The sequence below is a fragment of the Strongylocentrotus purpuratus genome, unplaced genomic scaffold, assembly GCF_000002235.5.
Source record: "Strongylocentrotus purpuratus isolate Spur 01 unplaced genomic scaffold, Spur_5.0 spur5_scaffold_20, whole genome shotgun sequence".
Classification (NCBI taxonomy): domain Eukaryota; kingdom Metazoa; phylum Echinodermata; class Echinoidea; order Camarodonta; family Strongylocentrotidae; genus Strongylocentrotus; species Strongylocentrotus purpuratus.
The window spans coordinates 43194793-43209067 of NW_022145606.1; the positions used below are offsets into that span (position 1 = coordinate 43194793).

The 14275-nt window shown below is 37.6% G+C and overlaps 1 protein-coding gene across 3 annotated transcripts in view; it reads right to left on the bottom strand.

The window, feature by feature from the left end:
• Positions 1 to 9667: 9667 nt before the first annotated feature.
• LOC100889198 (beta-1,4-galactosyltransferase 6) overlaps positions 9668 to 14275 on the bottom strand; it is a 41568-nt gene continuing 36960 nt past the window's right edge. For all 3 annotated transcript variants that reach the window (XM_011677461.2, XM_011677459.2, XM_011677458.2), the window contains 3 exons: positions 13836 to 14023; positions 12652 to 12876; positions 9668 to 12151 (listed from right to left, as the gene is read on the bottom strand). In XM_011677461.2, coding sequence (XP_011675763.1) covers positions 11995 to 12151; positions 12652 to 12876; positions 13836 to 14023 — 570 coding nt within the window. In that variant the 3' untranslated portion in view covers positions 9668 to 11994. The remainder of the gene's footprint in view (positions 12152 to 12651; positions 12877 to 13835; positions 14024 to 14275) is intronic.

The following is a 14275-nucleotide window of genomic DNA, read 5'->3' on the forward strand; positions in this document are numbered from 1 at the left end:
TACTACTACTACTACTACTACTACTAATATTATTACTACTACTACTACTTCTACTACTACTACTACTACTACTACTACTACTACTACTACTACTACTACTATACTGCTACTGCTACTAGTACTAGTACTGATACTCCTCCACCTCATTTCTCGATCCTTCTCCTACTACTAGGCCTACTTCTATACTACTACTACGACTATATTATTACTACTACTATACTATTAAGTACTACTACTATACCATTATTTTCAGAAAAATGTTACGTCTTTGTGTCACGGACCCCTCGATATATTGTATTGTATCTACTGCCTGTAACGGAAACATAGTTTCAGCTAAAGCTCACAAGATAAACAACGACCTCAACCCATTCGGTTGGTTTCAAGTCTCAACTAAGTCTATCAGCAAACGAATTTGTTTCTTCCTGTGTCGTTTCCAGTATCGATCTCGATAGTTTTAATTTGGAAGATGATAAAGTGCGAACACGCCAAAATACCAAGGTCAGATAGCCTATACATTATTACAGTACATGTACATAGAAAATGATGGGGAACATTTTCCCTATATTGAGTAATTTAGGCGATATTTTGTTTTGAAAGATGAGAAAATAAGAAGAAAAAAAAATAAACAGGTATAATAGACAGAAGGGGGAAAGAGAGCATTAATTTTGCCTTTTATTGAGTTATAATGGCAATATTTTTAAAGACCGTCGTTACTACTGAACCAGAAGGGATTAGACCACACAGCGAGGTCAATGACAGGTGGCTATCTCATTAACTCAGCTCTCAACTAACATAAGAAAAAGAGGATCATGGGGGACCAACAGGCACCGATTTGGGAAGTTTTCTATATAGAGGGAGCAATTAGCTACAAGTAGGACAGTGGGGCTTTAAGTTTGAAAGATGATAAAATGCGAAGACACCAACTAACACGACGCTCGTACAATTATGGCTGGCAATGGGGGGGGGGGGGGGGGGGGGGGTAGGTCATCGTAGGTCATTGCAGTCTCTCTCTTGAACATGAATGACGATATTTTTCGAAATTTTGCAATTGCGAAAAATACCAAGCTCCAAGAGTCATATAAATGTAGACATTGGGGAGGGGGGGGGGGGGATACTTTCCTCCCCCATTATTTTGATGGTACTTTCCGCATTCTGTCAAAACTTGATAATATTATTCCTTTTGAACTATTTGGACTATCCTCTTATAGTTACCGACTACGGTTGTTGTCGATTTAAACATTATGAATCCTTTTTTTCTCCATTTGTTTTCTTTTTCATTTCATAATCGCCCTAAATTTTTCAAAATTTCACCCCTTTAACCGACCCCCGTGTCTACTAGTTACATATATATAAATATATTCGTATCTATTGACTCTGAGTCTGCTTGTAAAGACTATGTTTGGAGACTGGAGTACGTTTAGTAATGTTCTTCACAGTCAATTTAGTATAACTGTTAAGAGACCACTTAAAGCTGTTACGTAATTAAGTTAAAATCTATATCTGGAGGTAAGAACCTCAGTCTACTTATTGTGAATATATTTCGTTGAATAATGTTCGTGTCTGATTGAGTATCTTTCCTTTTATCATTAATCAATATAATCAATGCCCAGATACTAGGCTATGAATCTCCCCTCCTTGTCTCCCCTCTCTTTGTCCTTCTACTCCCCCTCCCTGTCTCTATACCTGTCTCTCTCTACATGTGTGTGTGTGTGTGTGTGTGTGTGTGTTTGTAAGGGGGGTAAGTCTCTCGCTCTCCCCCTCTCTCTTCCTCGCCCCCTCCCTCTCTCTCTCTCTCTTCCTCTCTCTCTCTCCCTCTCTCTCTCTCGCTCTCTCTCTCTCTCTTCCTCTCTCTCTCCCTCTCTCTCTCTTCCTCTCTCTCTCTCTCTCTCTCTCTCTCTCTTCCTCTCTCTCTCTCTCTCATATTTTCCGTATTGTTTGAGTCTACCCATGGTCTACCCATCTCCCTCACTGAGCTGCAGGGGCACTCGCTCATGCCATTCCGAAGTACCCTAGCCGGATTATAAGCTTTACTCAGGGGACAGACTATACCTTTAAAACCCTAACCCTAACCTTAAAATTAACCTCAACCCTATGGTCCAGATTCTACTAATCCAGTAAAGCTCGGACCCCAGTCTAAGATCACATTTAAAGGTAATACAAAGTTTTGGTATGGGGTCATGAATTTGGTTCAAATTAACATAATGGAAGCATATGTGATCCTACAATATTCAGTGATCGTTGACGCGGTTGAAATCGAGTCTAAAGTGATGAAAAAAATAAATAATAAGCTCTTTATGTTGTAGGCCTATAGCTCCATCTCAAGGTCAAGATAATGATATAGCTATAAAACAATGTTTCTTGACTAAAATCGACCGATTTGTTACCCCCATTTTTAAATTATATATCACAACTGCATATTCTGAGATTTTCATGTTCGCAGCTATCATTGTATGGCCGTAGGCGCTATTTGAAATTTATCATAACTTACCGGGAGCACCGGTAAATTTTGATATTCATTATATCTCGAAATCAGAAGTGTCTAACGGGCTAATTTTTTCAGTGCTTATAATACATCCGCATGGGCATCCAAATAATATTATATCAAAATTGTAAGGAATCAATATCCAGCCAATTTTCAAAATTTACCAAAACTTTGCATTACCTTTAACCTATACAAAAAAACCTAAACCTCAGACCATAATTTCCTTAGTTTAATTGTTAAACCAGATTTTAAAGAAAAATTTTTTAAGCCCAGCGGCGGGTCTGAAATTTAGCAGAATAAATAATACGGGTCAAAATCTTTGTCAAATTAAAGCCTGCATGGAACAATCGTCGCAGGATATAAATAATCTCGCTTTTTTCATGTGTCTCGTTGGGTAGAAGGAAGAAGGTCGTCAGTGGGCAGAAGGTTATTCGCTGACACCATTAATGGATGTACAACTCTCGCACTCAGCAAACCTGTTTAAATAATGTTAACTCTCAGCATGCCTTCAGTCGCGTTTTCATCATCTCGAGATTGCCAAATAGCCCGCTATTTCTGATTTGGGAAATAATCCCGAAGTAACAAATCGAGTCTTCATTACCTCGAGATTCGATCTCGAAACTTGAAACTCGACCTTCAGAAATTAGCTCGAGATATTTTGCTCAGCGTTAGCGCTTATTGCGAATCTTCGGTCTGGTGTAGACGCACGGGACAAATAGCTGGATATTTTGCAAACTATCCCAAGATATCCTGACCAAATATCCTTCTAATTGCTACTTCGATCTGATGAAGACGCAAATTAGCTGGATAGTTTGCGATCGGGATAGTTAAAATAGCTGGATATTTGGCAATCTCGAGATAGTGAAAACAGACCTATAATGACTTTACCATAGCATGGGGGATGGGCAATAAAACTGAAGGCTAATCCTGGTGATTGACAACATCTGTTATTCGGTAAATAATACCCCCCTCCGTTTTTGACTTGTCTGTGTCCGTGTATGCTCCCGGGCCCCCGGTTTCCCCTCCCCCGGTCTCTCTATCTGTCTTCCTATCCTAGCGTTTTATTGGAAATCTTTCTTTGGCCAAATAACAATAGGGGGTTTTCGTTTGTCACGTTGACATAGTCGACGTCTAATATGTGACGTCATGTCCGCGATCTGCGCATGCGTCGGGTCGTCTGGCGTCGTCAGGCCACATTTGCGAACCCGTTCATCGATGATTTGAGGTTCGTCAGAAAACTAGTGACCCGTCGTCAGAATGACGTCATCTTGCTACATCGCAGCGTAAATCAGAAAGTAAAAACAGAAAGAGAAATTGATAGAATGATTAAAAAACAAAGAATAACATAAGGAAAGACAGAAAAAAAGTGTGATAGAATGATAAAAACAAAGAATAACATAAGAGAAGATGATAGAAGGAAAAAACAAAGGCTAACATAAGGGAAGACAGAAAGAGAAGGTGAAAGAAGGGAAAAAAACAAAGAATAACATAAGGAAAGACTGAAGAGAAAGTGAAAGAAGGAAAAAACAAAGAATAACATAAGGAAAGGCAGAAAGAGAAGGTGAAAGAAGGAAAAAACAAAGAATAACATAAGGAAAGACAGAAAGAGAAGGTAAAAGGAAAAAACAAAGAATAACATAAGGAAAGACAGAAAGAGAAGGTGAAAGAAGGAAAAAAACAAAGAATAACATAAGGAAAGACAGAAAGAGAAGGTGAAAGAAGTGAAAAACAAAGAATAACATAAGGAAAGACAGAAAGAGAAAGTGAAGGAAGGAAAAAACAAAGAATAACATAAGGAAAGACAGAAAGAAAAGGTGAAAGAAGGAAAAAACAAAGAATAACATAAGGAAAGACAGAAAGAGAAGGTGACAGAAGGAAAAAACAAAGAATAACATTAGAGAAGATGAAAGAAGGAAGAAACGAAAAATAACATAAGGAAAGACAGAAAGAGAAGATGAAAGAAGGAAAAACAAAGAATAACATAAGGAAAGACAGAAAGAGAAGGTGAAAGAAGGAAAAAACAAAGAATAACATAAGGAAAGACAGAAAGAGAAGGTAAAAGAAGGAAAAAAACAAAAAATAACATAAGGAAAGACAGAAAGAGAAGGTGAAAGAAGGGAAAAAACAAAGAATAACATAAGGAAAGACTGAAGAGAAAGTGAAAGAAGGAAAAAACAAAGAATAACATAAGGAAAGACAGAAAGAGAAGGTGAAAGAAGGAAAAAACAAAGAATAACATAAGGAAAGACAGAAAGAGAAGGTGAAAGAAGGAAAAAACAAAGAATAACATAAGGAAAGACAGAAAGAGAAGGTGAAAGAAGGAAAAAAACAAAGAATAACATAAGGAAAGACAGAAAGAGAAGGTGAAAGAAGGGAAAAAACAAAGAATAACATAAGGAAAGACTGAAGAGAAAGTGAAAGAAGGAAAAAACAAAGAATAACATAAGGAAAGACAGAAAGAGAAGGTGAAAGAAGGAAAAAACAAAGAATAACATAAGGAAAGACAGAAAGAGAAGGTGAAAGAAGGAAAAAATAAAGAATAACATAAGGAAAGACTGAAGGGAAAGTGAAAGAAGGAAAAAACGAAGAATAACATAAGGAAAGACAGAAAGAGAAAGTGATAGAATGATAAAAACAAAGAATAACTTAAGAGAAGATGATAGAAGGAAGAAACAAAAAATAATATGAGGAAAGATAGAAAGAAAAATGATAGAATGATAACACAACAATAACATTAGGAAAGACAGAAAGAGAAAATGATAAAGAATAGACAATGGAAAGATAGAAGAGAAGATGGAAGAAGGAAAAACAAAGAATATCATAAGAAAAATAGAGAGAGTATAATAGAATAATAAACGAAGAACAAAATAAGAAGTGAAAGAAGGAGAAAATGAATAAGCGCGTGCGGGGCCATTACGTCATCGTGTAGAGAACGTGTGTCAACTTAAAACGAAAAGGGTTATAAGGTAGTGAACAGGACGGGTGTCTGACGTCAATTTGCATCGTTAGAGGACGTGAACGCCGTCCTCGTCCACACAAACGAAAAGCCCCTATTGATGAAGTGGGTTCACGTCCCCGCCTCCTTAAAAAAAAAATCATTATTCAGAAGAAAAAAGCAACAACAAAAAAGTCTGTGCACATCATTTGTTTTGCCATACAGTGCATCAGTACACAGAGTCACATAGCACAACACCAGTGACTAAATAGGCTTGGTCAGCTATAATTAGTATGGCAGCCATCTTGGAAAAAATTGCAAAAAAAAGAAAGAAAAGCAAAATAGTAAGTAGTGAAGCCCTAGCCCTGCCTCCTCCTTTTGTTAAAGTCCGGACGAGAAACATGTTATTTTTGTTATTTGGCCTTATTTGATGACCAGTCATAAAAGCCTTATTAATTTAAATGGAAGCGGAGATGGATAAACAGAAAGAGACAAAGAGGGAAAGAAAGAAATAGAGAGAGAGAGAAAGAGAGAGAGAGAGTGAGAGAAAGGGGAGTGATCGAGAGGGCGAAAGAGAGAGAGGGAGAGGGGGGGTGAGAGGGGAGAGCAAGCGTGTGTGTGAGAGAGAAAGAGAAAGAGAGGGAGAGAGAGTAAAAAAAAGGAGAAAGACGGAATCAGAATGTAAGATATGAAGACTGAGAATATTAGAGAAAGGGAGGGAAAGAGAGGAAAGACAGAAAGCGATATATAGGAAGATAAAGTAAGAGAAAGATATAACGATTTGAGAGACAGGGGAGATGAACAGAGGGGGCGAGGAAGAGAGAGAGAGAGGTGGGGGGGGGGTGGGGGAGAGAGAACATAATAGAAAGAGACTGTGAGCAAATAAACGTGAGATGGATAGAGAGGGAGAGGGGAAAGGCAAAGGAAGAAACAGTGTAAAGGTATCGATCAGGAAAAGTTTTGCTCTGGAAATACCAATAAAGCAGCAAAGTATTGAAATTATGTAGCGAAAACAAACTTGATAGCTATGAAGAAACCATAGGTAATTCATTATAGGCATGTTTTATTAATACATTAACTTTTTAGAACTTAAGCATTATTTCATAAATATATCACGACATAAAAAAATTCATCATATAGAATTAAGATTAAAATGTTTAACAACGAGTTTGAAGTAAATGATATACCATGACATAACATAATCACATATAAAATTAAGATTAAATTGTTTGACAACGAGTTTGAAATAAAAGATATACCATGACATAACATAATCACATATAAAATTAAGATTAAAATGTTTGACAACGAGTTTGAAATAAATAATATACCACGACATTACATAATCACATATAAAATTAAGATTAAAATGTTTGACAACGGGTCTGAAATCAATCAATCGAAGAAACAGAAAAAAATCATAGGATTCTCTATAGACACCCTAACGCTTCCCATATCGTTGTTCATTTCGTTATTCAATGAAATAGTTCAATGCATTGTATTCTAATGGGTTTTTTTTTCACTCATAAATTGTAAATTCAATTGGGTTCAGAACAGTAGAAATGATACAATCCATTAAAGCCCCACTGCACTACTAGTAGCTACTTGCCCCCTCTATATAGCAAACAATGCCTAATCGGTGACCATTGGTCCCCATGGCCCCCTTTTTCTTATGCTAATTGAAAGTTGATTTGATGAGATAACCACCTGTCAGTGACCATGCAGGGAGGTCTAATCCCTCCCGGTCAAACTAGTTTAGAGGGACTTTAAAGACACCCTGACGTATAACATTTCCGTGGTCTAATCCCTCCCGGTCAAACTAGTTCAGAGGGACTTTAAAGACACCCTGACGTGTAACATTTCCGTGCTCATGTTATTATTCAATGTTATTCTATTTGTAATAGGAAATCGTTGAGAGGGGCTTTAAAGACACCCTGACGCTTAACATTTCCTTGTTCATGTTATTATTCAATGTTACTCTATTTGTAATAGGAAAGTGTCTATGCCGCATATCCTTGATCGTTACCACCACTCCTTACGTGATATCATAACCATCTCAGTGGGACACATACATTATTGTAGTATCGTTGAATCAAATTAATGCATTGAATTTGAATGGACGTTTTTTACTCATAACTTGTATATTCAAATTGTTCAGCCTTACGACTGCTATTTTGAAGTTTTTGTTTATAACAACCCACATTAAATCAAAGTTAATCATTCATTAACCAGATCAAATCAAATAAATATAATCAATACACACTATCAGATAGTTTCTGCTATTTTTACAGTACATCACAATCTTGATAATATTAAAATTGAAATATGATGGAAAACGGTTGCAATTCATTCATTCATTAATTCATAGTAACATTTATCTCCTTCCACTTCTCTGAAGTAATAAATTCGTACGTACAGCAAAGCGTAATTATCACAGATTTTTAACATAAGAAAGACAGCGTAGATCATGAAGTATGGACGAGTGTCCGATACGCTTTAGAACAATGCAGTTCATATTATATTAATACATTCTTCGTTTTCTTTATTTCATTTACAGAAAACGACTTTACTATATGAATAATTCCTTGATTTTAGAACAAAAATAAATTCGTTTTATGGAACACTTCTCAATAGTATATAATGATAACAATATTACATGTATATAGCGCCTTTTCATTAGATACAAAGAAAATCTTGCGAACTAACTAAAAAAAGTTGTAAAAATAAAACTCAAGTAAATAGGACTTTGGCAGGCTGTTCATGCCACTGATTGCTGTCACCATTAACTGGCATTGGTCTATAAAAGGACAGACAAATCATGGTCACAAATCTACAGAATTTCCATTTTTTGATAATTCATTATTGAAGGGAAAATAATACGTAAAGATCATGAGTGTAAGAGCAAACAGTGGCATGAAGAGCCTATCATAGTTAAATCCAACTTAAAGTCGACCTTAGTCTTTGTGAATCACCCCCTTGGTTCAATACAGACATATCTTGCCTTAGTTGTGACGTGGTCGAGTGATTTAGGCACTTGACTTAAAATTCACAGGTCGTGGGTTCGATCCCCACACGACACCAATGTCTTTTGGCAAGGCATTAATCTACCTTTGCCACTCCATACCCAGGAGAGAAATGGGGACCTGGTAGGATGACGAAAGCGTATGTGTTTTTAATTGCCATTTGCCCTCACGGTGGCCATATGGTAGGACTACTCCACAAGAAGTGGAGACGGTGCACATTGTGCGTGAATGAATCCGATGATCAGTGTAATAATATTTGTAAATCGCTTAGAGACGGTATTTCGTTTAAGGCGCCCTATATATCCAGTTTATTATTATTATTATGATTATTATAATCGATAAAGAATACAATAGCCAGTAATACAAAGAATACAGTCGCAAATTCATTAGAAATTTGACAAAGAGATGATTCAATCGATATAGTTTCCAATACAATTCTTATGCATTGACAAATATATATATATATAAAAAGGAAGAATATAGGAGATGACTTCTATACCACTAAAATAAAGTATAAGATAAAATGGTTTTCAAAAGGAAGAGACATACGGAAGAATAAAGTTCAATACTCGACATAGAGGAGGGGTAGGGGATGCACCCCCGAGAACTTTTAATTTCAAAAAGTTCGGCAATTGTCACCTAATTTTCGGGCACCGAAAATATGTAATATACTTTGATGATAAAATAACAATTTCACCGCAATAACGTGTATCTACATTCTGCTTGCTCGATTCCCTCGCTCGCATACTTGAGACACTGGAATGTTGAACTTGAGCTAACCTAGGATAAATATGCCCGCCACTAAATTACGGTAGTTCGACTCTATATTGCCCCCCCCCCCCCTGGACTTTAGCCATCCACGTCAATCTCTAACCGAACTCTCAACTTCAACGCTGGACCCAACACTATACCTCACCCTTACCCTACCTAAAGAGGTAATATAGCCCGGAGCAATAGTCGGCGGAGAAAACGCTCCAATACACCTATAAGGCAAAAAAAAAAACATGTTTAGCGTCCTGTTTTTTCGAAAAAATAGGAAGGAGGAGGCCCTTTTTTTTCTTCTTTTTTTTCTTCAAAATGGCTGCTCAAAATTGCCGCTCGGTACATTTTCCCTGACAGTCGGGCTATTTTTCAAGATGACCGCCTACATTTTTTTTTTTAAATCAGAAATAAATCCATTTTAGCAGTGTTTTTCATGTTTGTTTTCTTTAAACATTTTTTTTTTTATAAATAAAATAGGAGGCGCCCCCAAAAAGGAAGCGGGCGGGGACGCTAAACATATATATTATTTTAATGGCCTAAAACCTGCTTGCGCGTATGCATCAAAGGTCAAGTATAGTTATCTTCTTATGTTAATCTTCAAAGGGCTATATACAGCCTATCACGAAGACCTGTGGTAAGATTTACTAGTTCTGTATGCAGGCATCCGCTAAAAAACGGAATGTACACCTTACTCCCTACGAGAAGTGTAGCTTATTTTGAAAAATAATCAATGACTCCATTACTGAAGGTGATTTCATCACCCCTATATCAATTTATTCTTCTTCTTTCATTCAGATGGAGCTAACAAGTTTGTGACGTCATTCTCTGACGTTTCTCTTGTTGACTCTGGCAGCTTTTTCCTCCCATATGTGGATGTCTTTCAACCAGGAAATAGCAGGTCTGCCTTTTCTTCGCTTGACTTAAAGTGTTTCTGGTATAAGTGACTTTCCGAGACCAGCCATCCACGTTTTTTTTTTTTTTTTATTAACCATGGAATAATGTTCCTTCCTTATTGGCAGAAGACATTTTATTTATGGCAGACACTCTGTATTTAGAGACAAGTTGTCATCGTAAGGAAAAAAAAATCGTGTATATTTTTTTTCTTCATCTTTTTGTATATGTGCTGTAGTGACCAATACATGTATTAACATATAGATAGCTATATTTAGTTTTGATTTAAAAAACTGATTAACTTTCGAATGATGTAATTTAATGATGTAATTTGTATTAACCCTGTTTTGACTTGTACTACTTCTGTTTGGAGACATACAACACTTAATGAAACAAAAAGTAGGTCAGTTCACTTGTGTTTATCCACAATGCGATATGACGTCATTCCTACTGCCTGGTAACTCAAAACAAACAAAACTAAATACAAACGACCCCCCCCCCCCCCTCCAAGAAAAGATATATTCGCAGTAAAATGAAATGACTTAAGCGAACGTCCGATGTACTTGTGTCGTAGCTGGCGCTGATGCTGATGCAGTATATCAGTGCTATTGATTAGGGGAGTTTGACCAACCCGGTTCGAGTTTGGCTCAATATTTCAAAACTGCTTTGCAGGGCGAGCATAAAACAAAAGAATATACGCCATAGTGTGACCAAGTGAGACCAAGTTGGCTAAACACTGTGTAAAGGTGGCTATGCGCAGTAAGATAGTTAGAATTGGATGGCCAGTTGGCCAAGTTGAAGAAAGGGTCCTAGGTCTGTTTATGTGCGTTCACTGCCAGCTACGACATAGGTCTGATAAAACACATAGGACGACAGGTGAAAGGTCACCAACGCAGGTATTAACCCGTTTACTACACATTTATCTAATCCCCATAGACTTAATACAGACAAAACCCGGTTCCAGTAAACAGCGGGTAAAAAAGGTAACACAGAATTAATTTTCAAATATATTTCAGTTTTCCATGCCAAGGTTTTTGTCATTCTGACCCCATTTACCACATCCGGGCCCCATTACACAAAAGTTGCTATCGATTGCAATATGACAATGGCTAATCAAAACAATCGTTGCATGCAAACGTTCTTCAAAGCCATTACCCAATCAGAATCGTTGTTTCGAATTCGCAATTGATTGCAAACCTTTGTCTTCTAGAGTCCTGGTGTGAGCGAGGCTCTATAAGCCATTTCGGATAAAGTACTTGTGGAAATGACCCCCGAATATTCACAGATCATTTTAACATGGATAAGACCACTGCGTGCATTTTAAAATAGTCACTGTTTAACTGTTGAAGGTGCTCCAAGAATACCTCTTGCAAAGAATACTTCCACCTGGCTTCATAGAATGTCCGCCGGTGCATAAATGAAATAATAATTACATAACTTTCATGAACTTGACTCCAACACTTTAGTGCTCACGTCATATTCGCTCGTCGTCCAGGTTACTGGTTCTAAACATCAAAGCCTGCGCATGAGGTTCACCAAGAAATTATTCAAGCAACGGGTTGCATGGAGCAAGGCAAATCCAGTGTGTGGCGTAAATATTCACAACTGAATGATACACGCCGTTAAAACTAAAACAACTGCAACAATCGACTGCTGATGTGATCCCCATGCCATTGTTGAGCACAGACTTGTTAGGAACCAGGGCACCGTTTCACGAAACCGTCATAACTACAAGTTCACCGACATCCTATTGAAATGAGTGTATTAAGTTTAACACGCGTTTCAATGGGTTGTTGGTGAACTTGTACTTATGACGGTTTCGTGAGACGCTGCCCGGCATCCTTCGTTGACAACTTGGCCAGTATATGACGTCACACGTCGGTAATCTCTTTAAGCACATGTTACTTTTTGCATTTAGCAACCGTGTTCCATTCTTCTTTTTGGACGTCGACCGCTATGTGGGTGAACAGGAGGTTAAGGGTCACGTTCGCGTTATAGCGTGTATGGTTAATTCCATCCCACTCCATACGCCTAGCGAAGTGTTGATATAAACAAAACCTGCAAGATACAAATACAAACAAACAAACACAAAGTGTTATTAATTAATCGTATGCATCGCACCAAAATGTATGTATTCTTATTTTCATTCCGGAACTGGATGTCAATTCAAGTTTATACTTAAGACGATCCCTTTTCTGTATATACCATGTCATTATCATACATCTAAAGTTAAAAGAGTGCAAATATAAATATGTTGATGTAATTATGGAATGAATAAACTTCAAATCGAATCAAATTAAACGAGACAATAGGCAGGGGCGGGGCTTTGGGGTTGAAGCCTTTAATTACAATGCATTTGTATGAATTTGATAGATTCATTATTTGTGTAAAATACACCGAATATCAAGTAAGTAAATAAAAAAACATAGAAATGAACAAATATAGATATAGATAGATCGAAAGTATAACGGTCCATATACTTAAAATAAGAAAAGAATGAATGTGTGTTAAGACGAACAAATACATGAATAGAATAAATTTGTCGCCATTTTGTTTACCTTTCTGGAGCGATTTGACTTGCCGACTTCTTCTTATGTTTGAGAGTCTTATAGTAGCCTTCCCCCGAGGCGCGGTAAATTTTATACTTCAATTTATTTACTCTTGACCGTAGGTCGTCATCTTCTGCTCCCCATCCCCAATAAACGTTGGAGTAACCGTTAGAGGACTTCATCTGTTCCGCTGTTAACCCCACCACGCCGCCAAACAAACCTCCATACATGAGTCTGCAATGAGGGAAATGGATCAGCGAATTAATGTGTGTGTAACAAACCGAGGACCCTCATAATGACCATACATTCACTTGGAGGACCACATGCAGACCGAGGACGCCTTGTATATGGTATAAATGTTCATGGCCTGTCATTATGGGGAAGGTTCATACAAGATTGAACCTTTGAACCATCTCGCGTACATGTAGATGCGCGTACGTGTTACAACTCCATTTCAGTATGCTGTTTTATAAGGGTAGTTTTCCGACTGCGACAATAATACGATATCATTGGTTAAAGTCTACCAATCACAAAACTATGTTTTGCTTTTCATGGAAGTTTTTCCATGTTGATATATATACTGTAAACACGTTGTGAGCTTTAAATGTATCCTTTACAAACTTAGAGATATTGCAGTAAAAAAAACAACACTCCGATTGAACGGTAAAACGTAAAAGCACTTTCTTCTTCATTGGGGCACGGCATTCCCTTTTTCCTGCCAAACCTCTACAGCCTCGTTTAGATAAGATGCGGCAAAACCACGGAAGTTCGATTTTTTTTATTTTTTATGATGACGTCAATCGTACTACGCGTTACATTTCTGTATCGTAGCTCAGTGAAAATGCGCCGGACCATTGATGCGCGCAGTTGCCATTCATTAGCACTTTAACAAACATATCTACGGTGGATTTTTTTTTCTGGCGGTTACCGGCTCATATCTGAACAATACACCCCTTCACGGTTAATGCCGCCGTTTTAATTTGCGAGTAAACATTGCGCCATCAATGTCTTCAGATGCGCATGTATTGTTGCGTCACTAACTGCGCTGTGCGCTCACATAGTGCCATGGGCGCCATTTTAAATTACGAGTAAACATGAGTTGTTTACTCGTAAATGAAAATGGCGCCCATGTCGGCGCATGCGCACTATTGTAACAGTGAAAGGGTGTATTAAGCCTTGAACTTTGAACTCACTTGAAGCCCAGCTCCTCCGCGTAAGCACATAAATGCCTCGGCATTTCATCGCAGCCATACCAGTTTGTCGCCCTCATCGGTATCTGGTCAATATCATGAAAGATGACGCAATCCCAAGCACCAAAGTTCGTTGACTCCATGTAACCGATGTTTTTCATGAGACCACGGTTAAAGACAAGATCGTTGGTCTATGAAAGAAAAATGGAAAACAAATATGGAATTTAGCTCGAAATAAACACAACTCATTAAAAGGAGAATTAAAATTATAAAAAATGCATATGTAGTGTATAGAATAAGAAGGGGGAGTGGGTGAATAAACCATACATAAAACAGACGCCGTTTTACAAGCGCACACGTTCGCATCCTACCGGGTAGCGTAATTTTTTCCCACTTGAGCTCGGGACGCCCAGTATGAATTTATTTGCATACAGCCAATCAGA